The 26611-nt window shown below is 42.1% G+C and overlaps 1 protein-coding gene and 1 pseudogene across 2 annotated transcripts in view; one reads left to right on the plus strand and one right to left on the minus strand.

Annotated features, from left to right (window-relative positions):
* Positions 1–26611, minus strand: part of CNOT10 (CCR4-NOT transcription complex subunit 10) — a 92397-nt gene that overhangs the window by 15999 nt on the left and 49787 nt on the right. For both annotated transcript variants that reach the window (XR_010343430.1, XM_012435572.2), the window contains exons 11-13: positions 25903–26024; positions 24492–24668; positions 21143–21223 (exon numbers count right to left, since the gene is read on the minus strand). Coding sequence is in view for 1 of the 2 variants with exons in the window: in XM_012435572.2 (XP_012290995.1) it covers positions 21143–21223; positions 24492–24668; positions 25903–26024 (380 nt within the window). In the remaining variant the exon portion in view is untranslated. The remainder of the gene's footprint in view (positions 1–21142; positions 21224–24491; positions 24669–25902; positions 26025–26611) is intronic.
* On the plus strand, positions 15510–15849 carry LOC105705643 (high mobility group protein HMG-I/HMG-Y-like; annotated as a pseudogene).

Here is a 26611-nt window from a genome sequence, read left to right on the forward strand (position 1 = left end):
AAAATCGCTTGAAACTGGGAAGCGGAGGTTGCAGTGAGCCGAGATCGTGCCACTGTACTCCAGCCTGGGTGACAGTACGAGACTCAGTCTCCAAAATAAAACAAACAAAAATAAATAAAAATAAATTTAAAAAAAAACCCAAATGGATTATAATATATAGCCTGTATATACATATGTAATATATAGCCTTATGAGAACTTACTTCCATAGAACTTTGCTTTTAATAACCTAGGAATAAAGCTATAGAATCAGATCTTATTCTTTCTACAGATATTTGTGATTTTCTAAGAAACAATGAACATACTAAAGCATTCATTTACTCTAAATGTTCTTTTCTCAGCCGATTAAGTCTACACTTCTTGCTAAACAACAGTATCAAGAGTAACTGCGTGAATGAAATTCTTCTAAATGAATACCGAAGGAAAGAAAAACAGATTAAACAAACATGTGAAGACAACATTTAAGTTATACTGATTTTGCTAAGTTGGATTGGAAATCTAAGTGTCTATAATATTTGGTTTTCTACTTAACAGACAGCTCAATTAAAACAAATCTAGTTAAAGACTTAACACTAATAGATCACTTGAATGTTAACTGTGCCACAAAGCAATCTTAAACCCTTGTCAAACAGAAATGACGTCTGAATGGCTAACCACAAATGACCTGACTCAGATACAGGGTTTTGAGTTATGTTTACAAATTACAATACACATATGTATCATTAAGTGCATTCAGGCTGTAATTTTAGTCTAAGGAAAAATGTAACCAGTGTATCACCACAGAGTTGTAATGTTCTGAAATCCTCTGACTAGAAATGGCTCTTCCTATAAAAAGCACAGCTGGGCGAATTCAAAAATATTGTTTCCTCTTCACTTGTTCACTTTTGGTTCCTAGAATCTTAGAAAACTATCTGTTGAAGGAAAGGCAGCCCCTCAACTCATAACACAGAAAAGTAGATTGGTCCTGGAGAAGCATAAGAAAATTGAGGTTTATGCCTTCTACTACCATGGGAGGGCTGAAAGACTCTCTACTGTGGTTCCTTGTTCACTTGATGTAGAAACTGAGATCCAAAGTAGTTAAACATAGTCTTTAGCTTAGCGTGTGATTAGTTAGCATTAACATTTGACACTGAAGACCCCCAATCTGCTGTTCTTCCCATCCAATCACATTGCTTATTAACTCACAAGATCACTTAGAAAAAACACAACAGAAAAGATTCTTGTACATTGTAATTTTTCTAAGTTCTAGGCATACACAACATAGGTATTCTAACTTATCTTTTTGAACAGGTGGAAAAAGTTTAATCCAAACACAAGTTTGTATTTTATCACTGAGTATATAATTTTAAAACTGATCCTTGTTACAGAAGATAGTAATTTGAGAGCAAGCAAGTAGTGTCCCTTCCAAAGGAATTTTCCTGGCAAGCCTACTATCAATATCTCTGGCTCTTCAACAGCTGGCTTTACCAGCAAGGTTGTCCCATGGCCACAATCCCTGCAAGGAACGCTTCCCAAGAGGGAAGACTCAGGGACCAGAGGCAGAAGTTGAGTTATCTCCCATCTGCAGAAGCATGTCAGTAGTTAGGTCTGTGTGGCAACATTGGCGACTCAATTTCTCCTTTTGACTTACTTGTATTTTTAATTTTAAAACAGCAATGACAACATTCATTCGTTCATTCATTCAAGAAGTATACTGAGTAACTATGACATATCAGGTATGCACTGCTTACGAACAAAAAAAAAAAAACTATCAAAAGTCCGGTCTCCAGAGGCTCAAGACCATTACCATTAGCTCAGGGCCTATGTGAATGACAGTCACAAAATTTAATATCCATTTTCATATGTGCCTCTGCCAAAGGTCAGTGTAAAGCATAAGCTCCTTAAAAGCAGAAGCACACATCTGTGGTTTCCTACACAGACTAGAGCAGTATCTCACATACGCAGTAGGTGCTTAATAGGTATTTGTTAAAGAAACACAGTTTTTGCTGGGCGCGGTGGCTCATGCCTGTAATCCCAGCACTTTGGGAGGCTGAGGCGGGTGGATCACGAGGTCAAGAGATCAAGACCATCCTGGTCAACATGGTGAAACCCCGTCTCTACTAAAAATACAAAAATTAGCTGGGCACGGTGGCGCGTGCCTGTAATCCCAGCTACTCAGGAGGCTGAGGCAGGAGAATTGCCTGAACCCAGGAGGCGGAGGTTGCGGTGAGCCGAGATCGCACCATTGCACTCCAGCCTGGGTAACAAGAGCGAAACTCCGTCTCAAAAAAAAAAAAAAAAAAAAAAGAAACACAGTTTTCAACATTTTAAATCTGCTTCTCCAGACCCCCACCTTTCCTGTTGGTAGGTCATTTTGCTGATGAAGCCAACTCTTTTCTGGCTTCCACAAGCAGAGGACTTTTCCTGCATGATCTAGGTCCCAGAGTCTAGACAAGCCCCACTTCAGGCAGGCTTGCTGGGAAATGCCTGCCCTGGCCCCTCCAGACAGTAGGTGGGCTATTACTGCCCCAGCCCACTGTCAAGCCCACTTTGGGTCCAGAAATCAGTCATGTAAGATTTGCAATAGGATTCTGTTTCCCAGGAAGCCCAAACTATAATTATATACGATATAAAAATCTGCTTTCTTCAACTTCTAAATCACAACAGGGTAAAAGACTCCATAAGAAATAATCATTCAATTAAAAGTACTCAACTGTGAAAATAAAACTTTAGGGCTGACATTCTGATTAACAGCCATTAGGATTAAGCAAATTTCATCGCCCAGAACTCAAACCAACATTTATGCTCCCTTCTCTTGGTGCCTTATAACCCATCCCAACTCACCTCTCATCACTCTCACATTCATCCTCCTTTTCCTCTTAGAAAACAATGCCGCACTCTGCATAATTCCTGCAGACTGCTAATGCCAGAAGCACACATGGCTCTATCTACTGAGCCCCTAGAGAATCACTTTACTTTTGATAGTTACTACTTAAAATATTGTCCCCACCCCCACTTCCTTGAGTCACTGTCCAATCTGCTTTACCAATCACTCAGTGGATCTGACAGTTCATCAGACTGGAAGAACTATACCTCAAGGGAAGAGACACTAGCATTTCCCCCCTGTGGAGGATCTGACAAAACCCCACTCTCCCCTTCATATGCTGGAGGAGCTAGCTCTAGGTCCCCAGAATGCCAACACTTGGAAAAGAAGATAAAAAAGGAAGAAAGAAAAAAGGAAAGGAAAGGAAAAGAATGGGGTAAACATTTTCTTAAAGCACCAAGTGCTTTAACAAGGTGTAAGACTGGGCATTAAAATTTGTCAAGCCATATATCCTGTGAGTTCAAGAAATCTAAACCAAATATCTGAAATAGTTTAACCCTTATTAAAAGAGGCTAAAATAAGGGTAAATCCAGTCAGTTACCATTTTTCAAAGGAAAATAAATTTACAAAGCAGCCTCACAGCAAACATTATTTGAAAAACTGGCTTAAAAAAATCCAATAATGTAATTTCTTTCTCTTTTTTGATACAGAGTTTTGCTCGTCACCCAGGCTGGAGTGCAGTGGTGTGATCTCTGCTCACTGCAACCTCCGCTTCCCAGGTGCAAGTGATTCTCCTGCCTCAGCCTCCTGAGTAGCTGGGACTACAGGCATGAGCCACCATACCCACCTAATTTTGTATTTTTAGTAGAGATGGGGTTTCACCATGTTGGCCAGGCTGGTCTCAAACTCCTAACCTCAGGTGATCCTCCTGCCTCTGACTGCCAAAGTGCTGGGATTCCAGTGGTGAGACATGGCGCCTGGTCAATAATGTAATTTCTTCCAACAAATGAATATAGGAAAGTATGTATCTAAATATCTATATATTTTATTGTACTGGTCCTTGCAGAGCAGGGCTACCCCACAGACAGTATGCCCAGAGTAGCCGAGAATTTAAAATTTCAAAAGAGCTGGGTGCGGTGGCTCATGCCTGTAATCCCAGCACTGTGGGAGGCGGAGGTGGGCAAATCACCTGAAGTCAGGAGTTCAAGACCAGCCTGGCCAACATGGCGAAACCCCGTCTCTACTAAAAATACAAAAATTAGCCAGGCATGGTGGCGTATGCCTGTAGTCCCAGCTACTCAGGAGGCCAAGGCAGGAGAATCACTTGAACCCAGGAGGCAGAGTTTGCGCCATTGCACTCCAGCCTGACAGAGCAAGACTCTGTCTCAAAACATAAATAAATAAATAAATAAAATTTCTAAAGAAAAAATATTCATGCCAATTTGTCTAGAATAATCCAAAAAATGTTAAACTTGTCAACTTTCAACTCTGTTTTTTTTTTTTTGAGACAGAGTTTTGCTCTCTAGCCCAGGCTGGAATGCAGTGGCACAATCTTGGCTCACTGCAGCCTCCGCCTCCCAAGTCCCAGTTCAAGCAGTTCTCCTGCCTCAGCCTCCCAAGTAGCTGGGATTACAAGCACGAGCCACCATGCCCAGCTACTTTTTATATTTTTAAGTAGAAACGGGATTTCACCATGTTGGCCAGGATGGTCTTGTATTCCTGACCTTGTGATCCACCCACCTCAGCCTCCCAAAGTGCTGGGATTACAGGCATGAGCCACTGCACCGGGCAACTTTCAACTCTTAACAGAAGTTTAGATGTTCAATTAGTTTTTAACTTTGTCTTCTGTAAACATTTTCCTAATAATAGTTCTGTGCAAAAACAATCTTTTTTTTTTTTTTTGAGACGGAGTCTTGCTCTGTCGCCCAGGCTGGAGTGCAGTGGCACAATCTCAGCTCACCGCAGCCTCCGCCTCCCAGGTTCAAGTGAATTCACCTGCCTCAGCCTCCTGAGTAGCTGGGATTACAAGTGTCCACAACCACACCCAGCTAATTTTTGCATTTTCAGTACAGATGGAGTTTCACCATGTTGGTCAGTCTGGACTCATGATCTACCTGCCTTGGCCTCCAAAAGTGCTGGGATTATAGGCATGAGCCACCTTGCTTGGTTGCAAAAAGAATCTTATTAAAATAGTCCAAATCCAACATAAACAGAAGTCTGACACAAAAAAAGCTAAAAAAAGTTTGATATTTAGCAAATCTAGCATCCCAAAGAGCCCAGTTTTATCCTGGGCAGCAAATAAAAAATAAAGTCACAGAGACTTAGCATTTTACACATGGACAGGACTTTAAGATCACCCAATCCAATTGCTTTATTTGACAGAAAAGGAAGAGAAGGTCCACAGGGGTTAAATGATTTATCCACATCAGTGGCCCTGTGGGGTTTCCACAGAGTGGCAGACCACTGAATAATTATTTTAACCCTGGTTTGTGGTCACTCTGATCACCAGTTCATCTAAATGAGATTCTTGGGGGTAGGTGTGAATCATGCCAAGTGGGACACAAATTGCTGATAGTGTAAAGGGAATGTTACACAGGCAGGCTCCTTCTATGGTAGAGTTCATTAGATTAACAAGTTCAGGAGGACCACATTCAGCCATAAGACCGAAATGGGGCTGAATCTCCTCTAGCAAAAGCAATATAAGATTCAAAAGGTTATTAGCCATAATCCTGTTTTAGGTATGTCTTATGGGCTACAATGTCACCACTGGGCTAACAACAGAAGAAATATGATTCTTTAAGTACACTAAAACTGTCTGTAATATTTATGTTATCAACCATTTGTCTGATTCATCTTCTTTTATAAACACTGGACCACAGGAGGTCCCTTTTAACTGAATGAGAAATAATTCACTGAGTGTCACATTAGAGTCTGAAAGAACTAATTAAGCTTTATAATTTACACTTGTGGAATAACTTAACTGGCTTAATTAAATTTGCTCTAAGCATTTCCTTTTATCCTGTTTGTGGCCTTCCATTTTAGAAATGATCAATTAAACTAAAATTCCATTTTCGGACCAGGTGCAGTAGCTCATGCTTATAATCTCAGCACTTCGGGAGGGTGATGTGGGAGAACTGCTTGAGCCCACCAGTTTGAGACCAGCCTGGGCAATATAGTGAGACTTTGTCTCTACAAAAAAACAATTTTTTTTTTTCACATGGAGTCTCGCTCTGTTGCCCAGGCTGGAGTATAGTGGCACAATCTCGGCTCACTGCCACCAATCCCCAACTCCTGGGTTCAAGCAATTGCCCTGCCTCAGCCTCCTGAGTAGCTGGGACTACAGGTGCGTGCCACCACAGCCAGCTAATTTTTTGTATTTTTAGTAGAGGTGGGGTTCACCATCTTAGCCAGGATGGTCTCGATCTTCTGACTTTGTGATTCACCTGCCTTGGCCTACCACAGTGCTGGGATTACAGGCGTGAGACACCGCACCTGGCCAAAAAAAAATTTAAAAATTAGTGCAGCATGGTGGCACAAACCTGTAGTCCCAGCTACCTCGGAGGCTGAGGTGGGAGGACTGCTTGAACTTGGGAGGTAGAGGCTGCAGTGAGCCAAGACTGAGCCACTACACTCCAGCCTGGGTGACAGAGCAAGACCTTGTCTCAAAAAAAAAAAAAAAGTTTTTTTCATTTAAATTTTTTATGCTTTAATTTCTTGTATAGACATTTCCCATATTGGCCCCAACATTATTTCCTACCCTTTTCAGTTCTGTTAGACTCTTTTCCAGTCTCTTGAACAGCCTCCATTAAGTTCAGCTAATATCACAATCTCAGAATGAGTAATAAAGATGTTCTACAATATGCAACATGTAAGATTCAGTTCATACCCATGATAATTATTAAGCCACTATGCAACAATCTATGGAATCACTTCTTTACTCTTTGTTTTTGAGACAGAGTCTCACTGTCGCTCAGGTTGGAGTGCGGTGGCACAATCTCAGCTCACTGCAACATCTGCCTCCCAGGTTCAAGCAATTCTACTGTCTTAGACTTGGGCTCTCACAGTGCTGGGATTACAGGCATGAGCCACCGTGCCCAGCCCTTTACTTTTTTGAGACAGTGTCTTGCTCTGTTGTCCAGGCTGGTGTGATCTCAGCTCACTGCAGCCTCTACCTTCCGGGCTCAAGCGATCCTCCCACTTCAGTCTCCCAAGTAGCTAGGACTACAGGTGTAAATTTTATTTAGTTTTTGTAGAGACAAGGTCTCACTATGTTGGCCAGGTTGCTCTTGAACTCCTGGACTCAAGGGATCCTTCCACTTCAGCCTCCCGAAGTGCTGGGATTATAGGCATGAGCCACCACATCCAGCTATTTCTTTCGTTTCTTTTTTTTTTTTTTTTTAATATTTCCATAGGTTTTGGGGGAATAGGTATTTGGTTACAGGAGTAAGTCCTTTAGTGGTAATATGTAAAATTTTAGTGTACCAATCACTCATATTCCTCTACTATTAATAAGATCCCAGTATGCCAAACAAATGAAATTAGTCTTATCTCTCCTCATCTATAAAAACTAACTTAAAATAATCAAAGACCTAAATGTAAGTGTTAAAATTTAAATTCTTAGGAGAATACATGGTAAATCCTCATGATCTTGGATTTAGTAAAGAAGTTTTAGATATGGCATGAAAGGCCGAGCGAGGTGGCTTACACCTGTAATCCCAGCCTGGCCAACATGGAGAAACCCTGTTTCTACTAAAAATACAAAATTAGCTGGGCCTGATGGTGCACGCTTGTAATCCCAGCTACTCAGGAGGCTGAGGCAGGAGAATCACTTGAATCCAGGAGGCAGAGGTTGCGGTGATCCGAGAACGTGCCATTGCACTCCAGCCTGGGCAACAAGAGCGAAACTCCGTCTCAAACAAAACAAAACAAAACAAAAAAGATATGGCATAAAAGGCACCAGCAACAACAACAAAAATAAGAATTGAACTTCATCAAAATGAAAACTGTTTATGCTTCAAAGGACACCTTCGAAAAAGTGAAAAGATAATCTTGAAAATCAGAGAAAATAACTACAAGTCATATATCTGATACGTTATTTGTATCTAGAACATATATAAAGAACTCTTATAACTCAATAATAAAGACAAATAACCCAATTAAAAAATGGGCAAAGGATCTGAATAAACCTCTTTCCAAAGAAAACATACAGATTGAATAATAAGCACAGAAAAAGATGCTGAACATCAATGGTCTTCAGTGAAATGCATATCAAAGCCACAATGAGATACCATTTGATACTCATTACAATGTATAAAAAGATGTGGTACAATAAGTTTTGGTGAGAATGTGAAGAAACTGGAATCCTTTATGCTGATGGTGGGATTATAGACTAGTGCAGCCAGTTTAGAAAACAGTCTGGCAATTCCTCAAACAATTAAACAGAGCTATCATGTGACCAGGCAATTCCACACCCAGGTAAACCAAAGAGAAATAAAAACAAAAGTTCACACAAAAACTTGTAGATGAATGTTTACAGCAGCATTATTCACAACAGCAAAAAGACAAATAATCCACGTTTCATCAATGGATGAATGGGTAAATAAAATGTATGTCTAGATAAAGGAATAAAAAGGAATAAAGTACTGATACATGCTACAACTTGGATGAACCCTGAAGACATGCGAAGTGAAAGAAGCCAGTTACAAAAGCCCACATATATATCATTCCATTTATAAAAAAGTCCACAACAGGGAAATCTGTAAAGACAGAAGGCAGATTACTTGGGATAAGGAATAGAATGGGGAAGGGGGTGGGGATAGCTAAGTGTACAGGGTTTCTTTTTGGGGTAAATAAAAATATTCTAGGGCTGGGCACGGTGGCTCACGCCTGAAATTCCAGCACTTTGGGATGCTGAGGCAGGTGGATCACAAGGTCAAGAGATTGAGACCAACCTGGCCAACATGGTGAAACCCCGTCTCAAGCAAAAATATAAAAATTAGCTGGGTGTGTGGGCAGACACCTGCAGTCCTAGCTTCTCGGGAGGCTGAGGCAGGAGAATCACTTAAACCTAGGAGGCGGAGGTTGCAGTGAGCTGAGATGGTGCCACTACACTCCAGCCTGGCAACATAGCGAGACTCCGTCTCAAAAAAAAAAAGTTCTAAAATTGATTGCTGATGGTTGCATATATCTATGAAAATACTAAAAGCCACAGATTATATACTTCTAATGGATTAACTGTATGTTATGTGAATTATGTCTCAATAAAGCTTTCTTTTTTTTTTTTTTGAAACAGAGTCTCACTCTGTTGCCCAGGCTGGAGCGCAGTGGTGCATTCTTGGCTCACTGCAACCTCCGCCTCCCAGGTTGAAGCAATTCTGCTGCCTCAGTCTCCTGAGTAGCTGGGACTACAGGTGTGTACCACCACACCTGACTAATTTTTTGTTTTTTTGAGAGAGAGTTTGACTCTTGTCCCCCAGGCTGGAGTGCAATGGTGCAATCTTAGCTCCCTGCAACCTCTGCCTCCTGGGTTCAAGCTATTCTCCTGCCTCAGCCTCCCAAGTAGTTGGGATTACAGGCAGCCACCACCACACTCAGCTAATTTTTGTATTTTTAGTAGAGACAGGGTTTCCCCATGTTGGCCAGGCTGGTCTTGAACTCCTGACCTCAGGTGATCCACCTGCCGGGGCCTCCCAAAGTGCTAGGATTATAGGCATGAGCCATCACGCTCAGTGCTGGCCAATTTTTGTATTTTTGTATTTTTTTTTTTTTTAGGCAGAGTTTTGCTGTTGTTGCCCAGACTGGAGTACAATGGCGTGATCTCGGCTCACCGCAACCTCCGCCCCCTGGGTTCAGGCAATTCTCCTGCCTCAGCCTCCCGAATAGCTGGGATTACAGGCGCGCACCACCATGCCCAGCTAATTTTTGTATTTTTAGTAGAGACGGGGTTTCACCTTGTTGACCAGGATGGTCTCGATCTCTTGACCTCGTGATCCACCCGCCTCGGCCTCCCAAAGTGCTGGGATTATTGGCGTGAGCCACCGCGCCCGGCCCAATTTTTGTATTTTTAATAGAGATAGGGTTTCGCCATGTTGGCCAGAGGCTGGTTTCAAACTCCTGATCTCAAGTGATCCACTTGCCTTGGCCTTCCAAAGTGCTGTGATTACAGCAGTTAGCCACTGCCCCCGGCCACAATAAAGCTATTTTTCCTTTATTTTTGAGACAGGGTCTCACTTTGTCACCTAGGCTGGAGTGCAGTGGTGTGATCTCAGCTCACTGCAGCCTTAACCTCCAGGGCTCAAGTGATCGTCCTGCCTCAGTCACCCAAGTATCTGAGACTACTGGTGTGCACCACCACATCAAGCTAGCTTTTTTTGTGTTTCTTATAGAGACGAGGTTTTAGCATGCTGCCCAGGCTGGTCTCAAATTCCTGAGCTCAAGTTATCCACTGCCTTGGCGTCCCAAACTGCTAGAATTACAGGGGTGAGCCACTGCACCCAGCCTCAATAAAGTTTTTTTTTTTTTTTTTTTTTTTAGTCAGAATTTCGCTCGTTTCTCCGGCTGGAGTGCAATGGCGTGATCCCAGCTCATCGCAACCTCTGCCTGCCGGGTTCAAGCAATTCTCCCGGTTCAGCCTCCTGAGTAGCTGGGATTACGTGTATGTACCACCACGCCCGACCAATTTTGTATTTTTAGGGTTTCTCTATGTTGGTCAGGCTGGTCTCAAGCTCCTGACCTCAGGTGATCCACCTGCCTTGGCCTCCCAAAGTGCTGGGATTATAGGCATGTGTCCAGCCAATAAAGCTATTTTTAAAAAAATATGGTGACAGTAGACAGTCAATAAATGGTTTTTTTTTTTTAAAAAAAACAAGAAACAGGCAGGGCGCGGTAGCTCACACCTGTAATCCCAGCACTTTGGGAGGCCGAGGCGGGCGGATCACTTGGGGTCAGGTGTACGAGACCAGCCTGGTCAAAATGGTGAAACTCCATCTCTACAAAATATACAAAAATTAGCTGGGTGTGGTGGTAATCTCAGATACTTGGGAGGTTGAGGCAGGAGAGTTACTTGAACCCAGAAGGCAGAGATTGCAGTGAACCAAGGCTGCGCTACTGCATTCCAGCCTGGGTGACAGAGTGAGACTCCATCTCTAAATAAATAAATACCAAAAAAATCTCAGAAGAAAAATATATTCTTCTATTATAAGCAACCATTGTTATTTAAAAAACCTATTATCTCCCAAATGTATGCAGCTAACATTCACATCTAAATCAAAGCATACAGCCAAAATACCAATCCTGCCCGAGAAACTAAGTTCTAACATTCCTTTGGGTATTAGGTGTTTTAACAACAACAACAAAAAAAAAAAAAATTTTTTTTCCAAAGAGATAAATAATTCAGTTAAAATTTGTGGTACAAGAAAACTGTGACATAGTAACAACATTCACATGTGTAAAAATCATGTTATAACATACAAACATTCAAACACACTTGTCTTAAAACCTTAGAGCAGCACTGTTCTACAGAAATATAATTAGAGCCATAGCCAAGTGCAGTGGCTCACACCTGTCATTCTAACGCTTTGGGAGGCCAAGGTGGGAAGACTGCTTGAGCCCAGGAGTTTCGCTTCAGCCCAGGAGTGCAAGACTAGCCTGGGAAACACAGTGAGATCCTGCCTCTACAAAAAATAAAAATGTTAGCTGGGAATGGTGGCACATGCGTGTAATCTTAGTTATGCAGGAGGCTGACGTGAGAGTACTGCTTGAGGCCAGAAGTTTGTGGTGTAGTGAAAGTGTGTGGTGTAGTTCTTTTAAAAAAACAAAAAAAGGAAATATAATTGAAGTCATAAATGTAATTTTGATTTTTCTAACAGACACATTTAAAACACATTAAAAGAAACATGTAAAATTACTTTATCTATCTATCTATCTATCTATCTATCTATCTATCTATCTATCTATCTATCTATCTTTTCAGAGAGAGTTTCATTCTTGTTGCCCAGGCTGCAGTGTAATGGTGCGACCTGGGCTCACGGCAACCTCTGCCTCCTGGGTTCAAGCGATTCTCCTGCCTCAGCCTTATAATAGCTGGGATTACAGGCATGCAATGCTACATCATCTAATTTTTTTTGTAGTTTTAGTAGAGACAGGGTTTTACCATGTTGGCCCAGCTGGTCTCAAACTCCTGACCTCAGATGATCCACCTGCCTCAGCCTCCCAAAATGCTGGGATTATAGGTGTGAACTACCTCACCCAGCCTTACTTACTTACTTATTTATGGAGTCTTGCTCTGTCATCAGGTTGGAGTGCAGTTGTGCAATCTTGGTTCACTGTAACCTCCGCCTCCCAGGTTCAGGAAATTCTCCTGCCTCAGCCTCCTGAGTAGCTGAGACTACAGGTGTCTGCCACCACGCCCAGCTAATTTTTTTGGTATTTTTAGTAGAGATGGGGTTTCACCATGGTGGCCAAGATGGTCTCTATCTCTTGACCTTGTGATCCGCCCACTTTGGCTCTCGGCCTCCCAAAGTGCTATGACTACAGGTGTGAGCCACTGTGCCCAGCCTATTTTTAATATATTTAACTTACTATATTTAAAATATCATTTCAATATATAATTGATATAAAAATTAATAGCATAGTTTACATTTTTTTCATAGTACTTTTTGAAACCTGGTGTGTATCTTACACTTGAATAGTGCACCTGAATTCACACTGGACACAATTCAAGTGCTTAGTGGTCATATGTGGTTGATACTGCAGTCTTAGAGTCTAAGGAAAACATATTAAATACAAGTAGATAAGCATTTTCTTCTTTCTTAAGAAACCAAATTTGGCTGGCATGGTGGTTCATGCCTGTCAGGCTGAGGCAGGCAGATCACTTGAAGTCGGGGGTTTGAGACTAGCCTGGTCAACATGGTGAAATGCCGTCCCTACTAAAAATAGAAAAATTAGCTGCTGGGTGTGATGGCGGGCACCTGTAATCCCAGCTACTTGGGAAGCTGAGGCAGGAGAATCACTTGAACCCAGGAGGCAGAGGCTGCAGTGAGCAGAGATTGTGTCACTCCACTCAAGCCTGGGTGACAGAACAAAACTGAACAAAAAAAAAAAGAAGTAAACCAAGTTTTCCATGTCGTGCTGCCTCATAAATGATATGTAAGGAAAAGCCTCCATTTATCAATTACTAGAGGTTAAATTACATTTCCCAAAATAATATATTAAAACTTTTGTTAATTTCACAAAATTTCAATTATTTATTTATTTATTTTTGAGACAAGGTCTCACTCTGTCACCCAGGCTGGAATGCTGTGGCACAATCATGGCTCAGTGTATGTAGTCTTGACCTCTTAAGCTCCAGTGATCCTCCTATCTCAGCCATGGGAGTAGCTGGCACTACATGTGTGTGGCACCATGCCCTGCTAATTTTTAAAATTTTATTGTAGGAACAAGGTAAATTCCAAAATGTTAATACCTTACCTTAAATTTTAAAATTGAGGTATAGTTTATATACATTACAATGCACGATTCATATGGACATATATATCAAACTGTATACTTTAAATCAGAAGTCCCCAACTCCCAAAACCATTAGATACTGGGCGGCACAGCAGAAGGGGAGTGGCGGGCAAGTGAGCAAAGCTTCATCCATCCATCCATCCATCCATCCATCCATGCATCCATCCATCTATATGTTTTTTTATTTGGAGGGAGTCTTGCTCTGTCGGCCAGGCTGGAGTGCAGTAGCTCAATCTTGGCTCATGGCAACCTCCACCTGCTGGGTTCAAGCGATTCTTGTGCCTCAGCCTCCTGAGTAGCTGGAATTACAGGTGTGTACCACCACACCCTGCTAATGTTTATATTTTTAGTAAAGACAGGATTTCACTATGTTGGCCAGGCTGGTCTTGAACTCCTGACCTCAGGTGATCTACCTGCCTTGGCCTCCCAAAGTGCTGGGATTACAGGCATGAGCCACTATGACCGGCCTGCTTCACCTACATTTACAGCTGCTCCCATGGCTTGCATCACTGCCTGAGCTCCTCCTCCTGTCAGATCAGCAGCGGCATTAGATTCTCATAGGAGTGCAAATCTTATCGTGAACTGTGCATGCAAGGGATTTAGGTTGCACGCTCCATACGAGAATCTAATGGCTGATGATCTGTCACTGTCTCCCATCACCCCCAGATGGGACCATCTAGTTGTAGGAAAACAAGCTCAGGACTCCCACTGATTCTACATTATGGTGAGTTGTATAATTATTTCATTATATATTACAATGTAATAATAATAGAAACAAAGTGCGCAATAAATGTAATGTGCTTGAATTATCCTGAAACCACCTTCCCCACAACCCTGTCTGTGGAAAAACTGTCTACCATGATCCTGGTCCCTAGTCCCAAAAAGGTTGGGGTCTGCTGCTTAAATTGATGTGTTTACATTTCTTTCCCCCAACCACTGTTCTGATTTCTAGCAACATCAATTAGTCTATTAGGAAAGTTTTGTTTGTCATATAAATGGTATAAATGGAATCACACAGTACATACCTTATGTGAAGTAAAAGAAGAAACAAAAATTTTTTGAGATTCATCCATGTTAACTTTTGCATTGGTTTTGGTCTTTTTCTTTTTTTTTTTTTTTCAGACAGAGTCTTGCTCTTGTCGCCCAGGCTGGAGAGCAATGGCACAATCTTGGCTCACTGCAACCTCTGCCTCTGGGTCCAAGTGATTCTCCTGCCAAGGCCTCTCCAGTAGCTGGGATTACAGGTGCCCGCAACCATGCCCGGCTAATTTTTGTATTTTTAGGAGAGACAGGGTATCGTCATGTTGGCCAGGCCGGTCTCAAACTCCTGACCTTGTGACCCAACTGTCTCAGCCTCCCAAAGTGCTAGGATTACAGGCGTGAACCACTGTGCCTGGCTTGGTTTTGGTTTTGTTGAAAGAGGGTCTCATTCTGTCACCCAGGTTGGAGTGCATCAGTACAACCTCAGCTCACTGCAGCCTCAAACCTAAGGGCTCAGGTGATCCTCCCAGCTCAGCCTCCTAAGCAGCTGCAACTATAGGAGTGCACTACCATGCCCAGCCAATTTTTTATACAGATGCGGCTTCGCCATGTTGCCCATGCTTGTCTCAAACTCCTGGACTCAAGCAATCTGCCTGCCTGGGCCTCCCGAAGTGTTGGGATTACAGGCATGAGCCACTGTGCTCGACCTCATTGGTTCTTCCCTATAGCTGAGTAGTATTCCAAAATACAAGTGTAATACAACTTAGTTATCCATTCTGTTACTGATGAGTACCTGGGCTATGTCTAGGCTTTGTCTACCAGGAGTAAAGCTGCTATAAAATTCTTTTGTGGACAAGTTTGTTTCACTTTGGTAAATATCTAGGAACTGAATCACCTTAAAATGTCAAAGTCATAGCATTTATTTTGTTCCAGGGCACAGAATATAATTGTGAGTGTGTATTTCTATAATTGAATAAAACTTATGGTTTCATACAGCGTTGAGTGCTTCAGAAACTGGCACAAAATTCTAAAAGTGTCATTATATATACAGTTGGTGCTTGGAATCCAGAGGTTCCAAATCTGTAGATTCAACCAACTATAAATAGAAATATTCTGTCCTCTAATTGGGACTCTGAGCCGGGGCTATTTCTGGTGCTGGCACGGCTCCAAGAAGGCCATCCCAGCCATCACTCTTCCACCTGCTCCTTAGAGAAGGGAAGATGAGTGAATCGAGCTCAAAGTCTAGCCAGCCCTTGGCCTCCAAGCAGGAAAAGGATGGCACTGAGAAGCAGGACCGGGGCAGGCCATGCAAGCAGCCTCCGGTGAGTCCTGGGACAGCGCTGGCAGGGAGTCAGAAGGAGCCCAGCGAAGTGCCAACACCTAAGACCAAACGGAAGCAAAAACAAAGGTGCTGCCAAGACCTGGAAAACCACCACAACTCCAGGAAGGAAACCAAGGGGCAGACCCAAAAAACTGGAGGAGGAGGAAGAGGAGGGCATCTCGCAGAAGTCCTCGGAGGAGGAGCAGTGACCGTGTGTGCCGCCTGCTCCTCACTGGAGGAGCAGCTTCCTTCTGGGACTGCATAGCTTTGCTTAGCTCCCACCGCCCCTGCCCCTTCCCCAGGCCCACCATCACCACCGCCTCCAGCCGCCACCCCCATTTTCCACCTGCGCCCTCACCACCACACTATACAGCACACCAGCTGCTGCAGGGCCCCCATGGGCTGAGTGGGGAGCAGTTTTCCCCTGGCCTCAGTTCCCAGCTCCTCCACCCACCCATGCATACACGCATGCCCTCCTGGACAAGGCTAACATCCCACTTAGCCGCTCCCTGCACCTGCTGCGTCCCCACTCCCTTGGTGATGGGGACATTGCTCTCTGGGCTTTTGGTTTGGGGGCGCCCTCTCTGCTCCTCTACTGTTCCCTCTGGCTACCCACAGTGGGGCCTGGGAGGGTTCCCCTGGCCTTAAAAAGGGCCCAAGCCCCATCTCATCCTGGCATGCCCCACTCCACTGCTCTGGCAACAGCAGGTGTGGCCAATGGAGGGGGGTGCTGGCCCCCCAGAATTCCCCCAGCCAAACTGCCTTTGTCACCACATAGGGCTCACACCTTTCATCCTTCCCCTTCTCTAGTCCCTCCACTAGGTTGGACAGCCCCCTTTGGCTACAGAAGGCAGGAGAGGTATGAGTCCCCTTCACTCTTTTCACTGTGGCCCCAGCCCCCTGGCCCTCCACCTGGGATCTGAGTATATATTGTGGTGATGGAGATGAAGTCACTTATTGTCCAGGTGAGGCCCATGAGCTCTGTGGCCACCACCTGAGATGGGCTGGAGCTGTTCCCCTCACCCTACTTTGCTTCTGCCACTCGGCCATTTCCCCCTTCTCAGATGGGGCACCAATAACAAGGAGCTCACCCTGCCCACTCCCAACCCTCCTGCTCCTCCCTGCCCGCCAAGGTTCTGGTTCCATTTTTCCTCTGTTCATAAACTACCTCTGGACAGTTGTGTTGTTTTTTGTTCAATGTTCAATTGTTTGACATCCATCATTGCTCCTGCTATCAGCGCCAAATGTCCATCCTCATTGCCTCCTGTTCTGCCCATGATACCCTACCCCAAGATACTCTTCATGGGGAAGAGGGGCTGGGGCATGGCAGGCTGGGTGACCGACTACTCCAGTTCCAGGGAAGGTGGGGCCCTGCCCCTTGGATGCTGCAGCAGAGTTAGCAAGGGGACCCGAATCGACCATAAAGGGTATAGGGGCCACCTCCTCCCCCTGTTCTGTAGGGGAGGGGTAGCCATGATTTGTCCCAGCCTGGGGCTCCCCCTCTGGTTTCCAATTTGCAGTTACTTGAATAAAAAATATCCTTTTCTGGGCCGCGCGCGGTGGCTCATGCCTGTAATCGCAGCACTTTGGGAGACCAAGATAGACAGATCACTTGAGGCTATGAGTTCAATACCAGCCTGGCCAACATGGTGAAAACCTGCCTCTATTAATACAAAAATTAGCTGGGTGTGGTGGTGCATGCCTGTAATCCCAGTTACTTGGGAGCCTAAAGCAGGAGAATTGCTGATGGAGAAGTTGCAGTGAGCCAAGATCACGCCATTGCACTCCAGCCTGGGCAACGAGAGCAAAACTCCATCCCAAAAAACAAATAAATCAAATAAAAATAAAGTGTATGAGTTCAGGTACGGTGGCTCACATCTGTAATCCCAGCACTTTGGGAGGCCAGGGTGTGTGAATCACAAGGTCAGGAGATCGAGACCAGCCTAGCTAAGATGGTGAAACCCCATCTCTACTAAAAAATATAAAAATTAGCCAGGTATGGGGTGGCACTGTAGTCCCAGCTACTATGAAGGCTAAGGCAAGAGAATCGCTTGAGCTCAGGAGGTGGAGGTTGCAGTGAGCTGAGACTGAGCACCTGCACTTTAGCCTGGTCAAAAGAGCAAGACCCCATCTCAAAAAAAAAAAAAAAAGTATGAGAGGATATGAACAGGTTATCTGAAAACACTACAATATTTTACATAACAGCCTTGAGCATCTAATGATTTTGGTATCTGTTGGGGGTCCTGAAATCAATCCCTCAAGGATACCAAAGGATGATTATGTAACTTTCTTGATCCATTATATTGTATCTCTAAGTTCATCTAAACCTGACAATTAAACTGGTTAGTTGATTTCTGAGACATTTTCCTAATTTGGGGCCACGTTTTTATTTTACTTGTGAGAATATTTTTCTGAAAACTATGTTGATTTAATATAGAATCTCACAACTTCTTCAATTACTATCTGCTTTCTAAAAACATAGGCGGTAACTTGGTTAGAATGAAATTTTTTTGGACTTACCTTAATTTATGTAGAAATAAAAAAAAAAAAGAAAATTCTCAAGGGGCTGTGAACCCATATCATAAAAAATGACCATTAGAAAAATCATGATAATTTACTGCATATTAGTTATGCTGGAAACAGAAAATGGGGCTTTGCATTGGTATCTTGGGTATTATTGAGCCCTAGGGGTCAAGTTTAATAGTCCATAAAAGCTAAACTATACAGTAGTCAGATTTTCAATAACCTGAAAGAGGTCAGGTCAGAAATAGATGAAATCTATAAGAATTCCACAATCTTAAAACATAGTGCTTAGGCTCCTTACATTGAAGACAGCTGGCTCCTGATCACAGATTTGCCCTTTAACACACCTACCTGCACTGTGAGCTTTATGGCTTTGAAAATTAAGACACAATTCTTTTACAACTCCTCCCCTTCACCATTTGTCTCCACATTACCATTGCTACTGTCTGACATAGCAGTCCTGTTTCTAAATCCACCCTAAAGCTCCTTCCAGCTTGTACTCTTTCCTTTCTCCCTCCCAGCTGCTCCATAAGAAGAAAATACAGATATACTAGAGAATCCATCGTTGCCTCACTTTATGATGATGGAATTCTCTATGGAAGCCTTTTGCACCCTTTCACAAAAAAAGGAAGTAATATTATTTTCTCTGAAGATCACCAATCCTCATACCATGACATGGAAAGCAAACAGTTGTACCATGAAAGATATAAAACTCAGGCCAGGTGTGGTGGTTCATGCCTGTAATCCCAGCACTTTGGGAGGCAGAGGTGGGCGGATGACGAGGTTATAAGTTCGAGATTAGCTTGACCAACATGGTAAAACCCTGTTTCTACTAAAAATACAAAAATGTGCAGGGCATGGTGGCATGTACCTGTAATCCCAGCTACTCAGGAGGCTGAGCCAGGAGAATCGCCGGAGGCGGAGGTTGCAGTGAGCCGAGATCACACCACTTGCACTCCAGCCTGGCAACAGAGCGAGACTCTGTCTCAAAAGAAAAAAAAAAAAGTACCTATAACACACACATATCAAAACAAATGTGTGATGAAAAAATAAATTTTTTTAAAAAAGAAAATACCAAATACTGGTGAGGATGTAAAGAAACTGGATCACTCATACATTGCTGGTGGAAATGTAAAATGGTATAGTCACTGTTAAAAAGAGTTTGGCAGTTTCTTAAAATATTAAAAACGTAACACATGTAACTCCCCTGCTATTCAGCACTGTTGGACATTCATCCCTGAGAGACAAAGATTTATGTGCACATAAATACCTGTGACTATTTCTAGCAGCTTTATTTGTAAATAAAACTGAAATCAAGCTAGATGTCTTACAATAGGTGAATGGTTAAACTGAGGTACATTCACACCATGGAATAACACCAATAAAAAGGAACAACTATTGATTTATTCAGCAAACTTAAATGAATTTTCCAAGAATTTTACTGAATAAAAAGTTAATCTCAAAAGGTTACATACTGTATGATTCCATTTATGTAACATTTTTGAAAGACAAAATTATAGAAATGGAGAACAGATTAGTAGTAACCAAGGGTTAAATAAGTGGAAGTGGGTATGGCTATAAGAGGGCAATATGAGGGATCTTTTGTAGTAATGACAATGCTCTGGGTTGGCCACAGTGGCTCACACCTATAATCCCAGTGTTTTGGGAGGCCAAGGTGACAGGATTGCTTGAGGCCAGGAGTTTGAGACCAGCCTGGACAACACAGCAAGACCGCACCTCTATAAAAATTTTTTAAAAAATTTTAAGAAATTGAATGTAATGAAGATATTGTAAAACAAACAACAAAAAAAGTTCTGTATTTTGACTGTATCAATGTCAGTATCTTGACTGTGATATTGTATTAAAGTTCTGTAAGATGCTATCTATGGAGAAACCGGATAAAGGGTAGATTAGGTCTCTATATTATTTTTTATTTTTAGAGAGAGAGCCTTGATCTGTCATCCATGCTGGAGTTTGGTGGCATAATCACTGCTCACTGCAGCCACAACCTCCAGGGCTTAAAGTGATCCTCCCATGTCAGCCTCCCAGCTACCCGGGAGGCTGAGGCAGAATTGCTTTAACCTGGGAGGCAGAGGTTGCAGTGAGCTGAGATCTTGCCATTGCACTCCAGCCTGGGCAAAAAGAGCAAAACTCCATCTCAAAAAAAGAAAAGAAAAGAAAACAGAGGTATAGAGGTATAACTGTAGATTCCACAGACATTAAAAAGGTAAAAAAAATTATGAACAATGTTATGTCAATAAATTTGACAACATATAAAAAGAAAAATTTCTTGAAAAATAAAACTTACTCAAACTGACAGAAGATGAAATACAAGATCTGAAAAGTGTTCTGTTGAACAAGTCGAATTCATTATCTAAAACTTTCCTGCAAAGAAAACCCTAGGCTAGATAGTTTGATTGGTGAATTCTATCAAATACTTAAGGAAGAAGTAATACCTGTCCTTTTATTAGGTTCCGGGGTACATGTGCAGGTTTGTTATATGGTAAACTTGTGTCATGAGGTTTGTTGTACAGATTATTTCGTCACCCAGGTACTAAGCTTAGTACCCAATAGGTATTTTTCTGATCCTCTCCTTCCTCCCACCCTCCACCCTCCAGGAGGCCCCAGTGCCTGTTGTTCCCCTTTGTGTACATGAGTAATGCCTATCTTACACAGATTCTTGCAGAAAACAGAGGAAGCAACACTTCTCAACTCATTTATATGGTCAGCATAACCCTGAAACCAAATCTGACAAAATCATTTCAAGGAAAGAAAAGTATGAAACAATTTTCCTCATGAATATAGAAGCACCTATTCCCAACAAAATATTGACAAATCAAGTCTAAAAATTTATACAAAAGAAAATACATTCTGACCAAGTAGGGCTTATCACAAGATTGAAAGATTGGTTTAACATTTGACGAGTGTAATTCATCGTATTAACAGTATAAACAAGATAAAAAAGAATGTGTTCAATAGATGCAATGCTAATTTTGTTTAGATACTCACTTTAAATTTTCTAATTCCTGTTTTCTCAATGGAGAAGAAGGTGGAGCTGGAATGAATTTATCTCCATCATGGCTTTTACTGCTAAAATAGAGGTAAGAGTCTTAATTACGAAAAGCCACAAATAAATAATTGAATATAAAATTTTGTTTCCCTGTCCTTACTCCCATATAGCTTTTTACAACAAAAGTGTAAAAGAATTAAACAGGGCCGGGTGCAGTGGCTCAAGTCTGTAATCCCAGCACTTTTGGAGGCCGAGGCGGGCGGATCACCTGAGGTTGGGAGTTCCAGACCAGCCTGACCAACGTGTAGAAACCCCGTCTCGACTAAAAGTACAAAATTAGCTGGGCGTGGTGGCGCATGCATGTAATCCCAGCTACTCGGGAGGCCAAGACAGAGGTGGAGGTTGCGGTAAGCCGAGATCATGCCATCACACTCCAAGCTGGGCAACAAGAATAAAACTCCATCTCAAAAAAAAAAACGTTAAACAATAAAAATGCTTAGTAATTTGGTAACACTAACATGTTAAAGCTATACTATATATTAGTTTCTTTCCCCAGCACACAATACTGCTTTAAAAAATCTCTAACTGGCTGGGTGGTGCTTCACGCTTGTAATCCCACCACTTTGAGAGGCTGAGGCAGCTGGATTGCCTGAGGTCAGGAAATCCAGGCCATCCTGGCTAGCATGGTGAAATCCCGTTTCTAAAAACACAAAAAATTGGCCAGGTGTGGTGGGGCATGCCTGTGGTCCCAGCTACTTGGGAGGCGGAGGCAGAAGAATTGTTTGAACTTCGCAAGCGGAGGTTGCAGTGAGCCGAGATCATGCCACTGTACTCCAGTCTGGGCGACAGAGTAAGACTCCATCTCGAAAACAAAACAAAACAAAACAAAACAAAACAAAACAAAACAACCCCCAAAATTAGCTGGGCATAGTAGCAGGTGCCTGTAATCTTAGCTACCTGGGAGGCTCAGGCAGGAGAACTGCTTATACCTGGGAGGCGGAGGTTGCAGTCAGCCAAGATTGTGCCATTGTACTCTAAGCTAGGGGGTGACAAGAATGAAACTTCATCTCAAAAAAAAAAAAAAAAAGTTATCTTTACTATGAAGGAAATCACTCAAAATTTTCACACATTTCTCATTCTTCTAATTACCCCAACCCCTCATCCCTGCCTTTTTTTGAGACTGGGTTTTTGAGATTCTGTTGCTCAGGTTGGAGTGCAGTGTGGCACGATCATAGCCACTGCAGCTTCAAACTCCTGGGCTCAAGCAAACCTCCCACATCAGCTTCCCAAGTAGCTGGGACTAAAGGTGCCAAGTGCAACACTCAGCTAATTTTTTTATTTCTTGTAGAGATGGGGTCTGATTACATTGCATAAGCTGGCTTTGAACTCCTGGCCTCAAGCAATCCTTCAGCCTTGGTCCCCCTTTGTGCTGGGATTACAGGTGTGAGCTAAGATGCCTGGCCTAAATTTTCCATAGTAAATATGTATTAATATTACAATCAAGAGAAAACACTGGGATGGGAGACATGAGTTTAAAGATGTCATGTCTAAAAAGCAGAATTTCCAGCTGGGCGTGGTGGCTCATGCCTGCAATTTTAGCATTTTGGGAGGTGGAGATGGGCAGATCACTTGAGGCCAGGAGTTCAAGACCAGCTTCAACAACACGGCAAATCCCTGTCTCTACTAAAAAGACAAAAATTAGCCGGGTGTAGTGGTGCTTCGCCAGTAATCCCAGGTACTTAGGAGGTTGAGGCAGGAGAACTGCTTGAGTCAGGGAGGTGGAGGTGGCAGTGAGCTGAGATTATGCCACCGCACTCCAGCCTGGGTGACAGAGGGAGACTGTCTCAACAAACAAACAAAAAAAGAAAAAAACAGAATTTCCTCTATACAATGGTATTTGTTTTATCCTTACTAGATAAGTTCTCCCAATTTCTAAAGAGTCACATAATTTTTATTTATTTTTAATTTTTTGAAGAGATGGGGTTTCACCAGGTTGGCCAGGCTGCCCAGACTAGACTTGAACTCTTGGCCTCCTGCTCCCTGCCTAGATTTGCACAATTTTGAATTTATACTAGAAAACTGGAACTATACAAAAATATTCTGGAGGTTGGTGATTATAGTATATTAAGGTGATAGGCAGAGGATAATAACAAATGAGAAGCTTTAGGAGTTAAGCACTTACTTTAATAATTTTTTTGTTTTTTTGAGAAGTAATCTCATTTTGTAGTGCACTGGAATGATCTTGGCTCACTGCAACCTCCACCTCCCAGGTTCAAGGGATTCTCTTGCCTCAGCCTTCCCAGTAGCTGGGATTATAGGTGCCCACCACCATGCCTGGCTAATTTTTGTATTTTTAATAGACATGGGGTTTCACCAGGTTGGCCAGGCTGGTCTTAAAATCCTGACCTCAAGTGATCCAACCACCTCGGACTCCCCAAGTGTTGAGATTATAGGCGTGAGCCAGCACGCCTGGCCAAAGTTTTTTATTATTTTTTGAGACAGAGTTTCACTCTTGTTGCCCAGGCTGAAATGCAAAGGCACTACCTCAACTCACTGCAACCTCCACCTCCCCGGTTCAAGCGATTCTCCTGCCTCAGCCTCCTGAGTAGCTGGGATTACAGACATGTGCCACCACACCAGGCTAATTTTATAATTTTAGTAGGGATGAGGTTACTCCATGCTGGTAGGATGGTCTCAAACTCCTTACCTCAGGTGATCTGCCTGCCTTGGCCTCCCAAAGTGTTGAGATTACAGGCGTGATAACAGGACTTCTTACAAACATCCCTCCTGTCAATGAAGAGCTGCTACTTTTTTTCTTTTTTCTCTCTTTTTTTTTTTTTTTTTTGAGACAAAGTCTCACTCTGTTGCAAAGGCTGGGGTGCAGTGGCACAATCTTGGTTCACTGCAACCTCCTTGGTTCAAGGGATTCTCTTGCCTCAGCCTACAGAATAGCTGGGATTACAGGTGCCCATTTTACATCCAGCTAATTTTTTGTATTTTTACTAGAGACAGGATTTCACTATGTTGGCTAGGCTGGTCTCAAACTCATGACCTCAAGGGATGCGCCTACCTCAGCCTCCCAAAGTGTTGGGATTACAGGAGTAAGCCACCATATCAAAGCTGCTACTTTCTACTTTTCTTTTTCAAGGATTTCTCCTAACTTAGCCTTCACCTTATTTCTCTCTTCCAGAAAGACTAGAAATATAAATACTTTCCCTTCCTGTTATGCAAAAGAGAATTTCAGAAATTTAGGCTGAAGATTTTAGGAATTTACTTTAAAAAACAAAAGTGTTTACTAAAGAAGTCCTGAAAGGATTTTGCCAAGGGAGGTCACAAGGATTAGAATACCTGCAAGTTTCACTGCTTTCGCTGCTCTCTGTGTTCCCACCTAATTGATTACTATTTTTAGACCCATTTTCCTGCTTTGGATCTTGCTGTTCCTCAGGTAGCAGCAACAAGGCATTTCTGAGACATATGGCTGCAAACTCCATACTGGCTACAGGAATGGCCGAAGACTGCCCATCACTTAAAAGAACAAAACCAAATTAGCTAAGTGGATAAAAAATTTTAAAATAAGACTTTTTATTATAAGGAATAAAACCAATGGATTGTAAATGAAAGTTTTGCCTTTTGATAGGTAGAAATTTTAATATAAGCCATTATAAAAGAACACTAAAGAACCTAAATCCTGAGTATAGGTTGTAAACAGTATGGGTTGCAAGTATATAAATTACGTACACTGTGTCTCTATGAATGAGACCGAGGAGGAGAGACAATTTGATGTCTATCTACAATGTTAATGTTAACATACTAGAGAAACTGCAGACAAGGGCAACTGTAATGAGGGCCATGACAGGTTTATTAAGAATGGGACTGGAGGGAAGAAAATAGATTTTCACGTTTGAGGCTTACTTTGGTTGATCCTTGCTTTCAAAAATGACTCTATACACTTAAACAGCAACTCTACCTTTGGTCTGATAATTTCAATGACATTTTATACAACTTTCTGTTGGTTTGATATACTCAAACAGAATCTATATTAGGGAAAAAATTTTGAAAAGTAGTAACAATGTTGAAATTGCTTTAAAATTTTGAAATGCTTTATCATAATAGTCTTTAAAAATATTCCTGCATTATAGTTGATCTAAATTAAGACTAAATTGTGTATCAGATGTTTTTTAAACTTTGGAATAATTTTTAAATGGTAGAGATTTTCTTCTCTGACAAAAACAAATTAAGGCAGCTAATTCTTTGCAAAGTCTGACACTTTACAAATAATGGCAATTTTAAATTGTCAAATGAAGATTGTACATGTGACAACTTCTATACTGCTTTGGTTGCTTTATGTTTTAATACGTTTGTTTTCTCCTAATACTAACAATTCACTTTCATGTATTTTCAGTCCTAGAGACTATAAAAAAAATACCTAAACGAAAAGTACAAATGATAACCAAAACTACATAAAAAGGAGATACCAAGATGCCCTCTTCTGGATATTCTTAATAATGGCACTGAATAGACTAGTTTCCTAGGCCATCGATAATTGCAGCATCCATGGATGTAATAAACCAAAATCACATGTTAGATAACATTCACTATGGACCTATACATGAGGGTCTGTTTGTTGAAACAGCAATAAAACCTAGTTAGAAAGTAGTTCCTCCTATGCAATGATAAATCCTAAGCATACTTTAATATATAAGTAACATCATGTAAACCAGTATTAAATATATATACTTTTTCTTTGCAAAATACTTACTTATAAACAGTATTCTGTATAGACTGTGATGCCAAAACTATTTTACGATGATAGCCTTGACCAACAATAGACTGTACAATTCCTTTTTTGCTGGGAAGGCCTTTAGTTTCTTGTTCAGAAGTCTACAAAATACAAATAATTTCCAATAAACTTAAGAGAATTTTAAGATACGGTATAAAAAACGAGGAAATACCTCTCACAATTACCCTAAATTTAAGAAAGTTCTTAAAATCAGTGAGGATTTTTTTGGTGACAATGGAAACATGCTTGGTATTAGTGGAAAAAGTACATAAGGCTGAAAATCTTGGATATGTGCTACTTTTTTGTTGTTGTTGTTGAGGCACCGAGTCTCAACTCTGTCGCCCAGGCTGGAGAGCAGTGGTGCAATCTCGGCTCGCTACAACCTCTGCCTCCCGGGTTCAAGCGATTTTCCTGCCCCAGCCTCTGGAGTAATGAAATTATAGGTGCGCGCCACCACATCCAGCTAATTTTTGTATTTTTAGTAGAGACGGGGAGACGGGGTTTCACCGTGTTAGCTAGGATGGTCTCGATCTCCTGACCTCGTGATCCACCCATCTTGGCCTCCCAAAGTGCTGGGATTACAGACGTGAGCCACCGTGTCTGGCCACTACATTTTGTTCACATCAGATTGGAGAAAATTCTAAGAGCAAAATCCAATTCAATTATGACCCAATAATTTATTTAGAAT

The sequence above is a fragment of the Aotus nancymaae genome, unplaced genomic scaffold (assembly GCF_030222135.1).
Source record: "Aotus nancymaae isolate 86718 unplaced genomic scaffold, 86718_ANA_hifiasm-v0.15.2.pri h1tg000019l, whole genome shotgun sequence".
In the NCBI taxonomy this organism is placed as follows: domain Eukaryota; kingdom Metazoa; phylum Chordata; class Mammalia; order Primates; family Aotidae; genus Aotus; species Aotus nancymaae.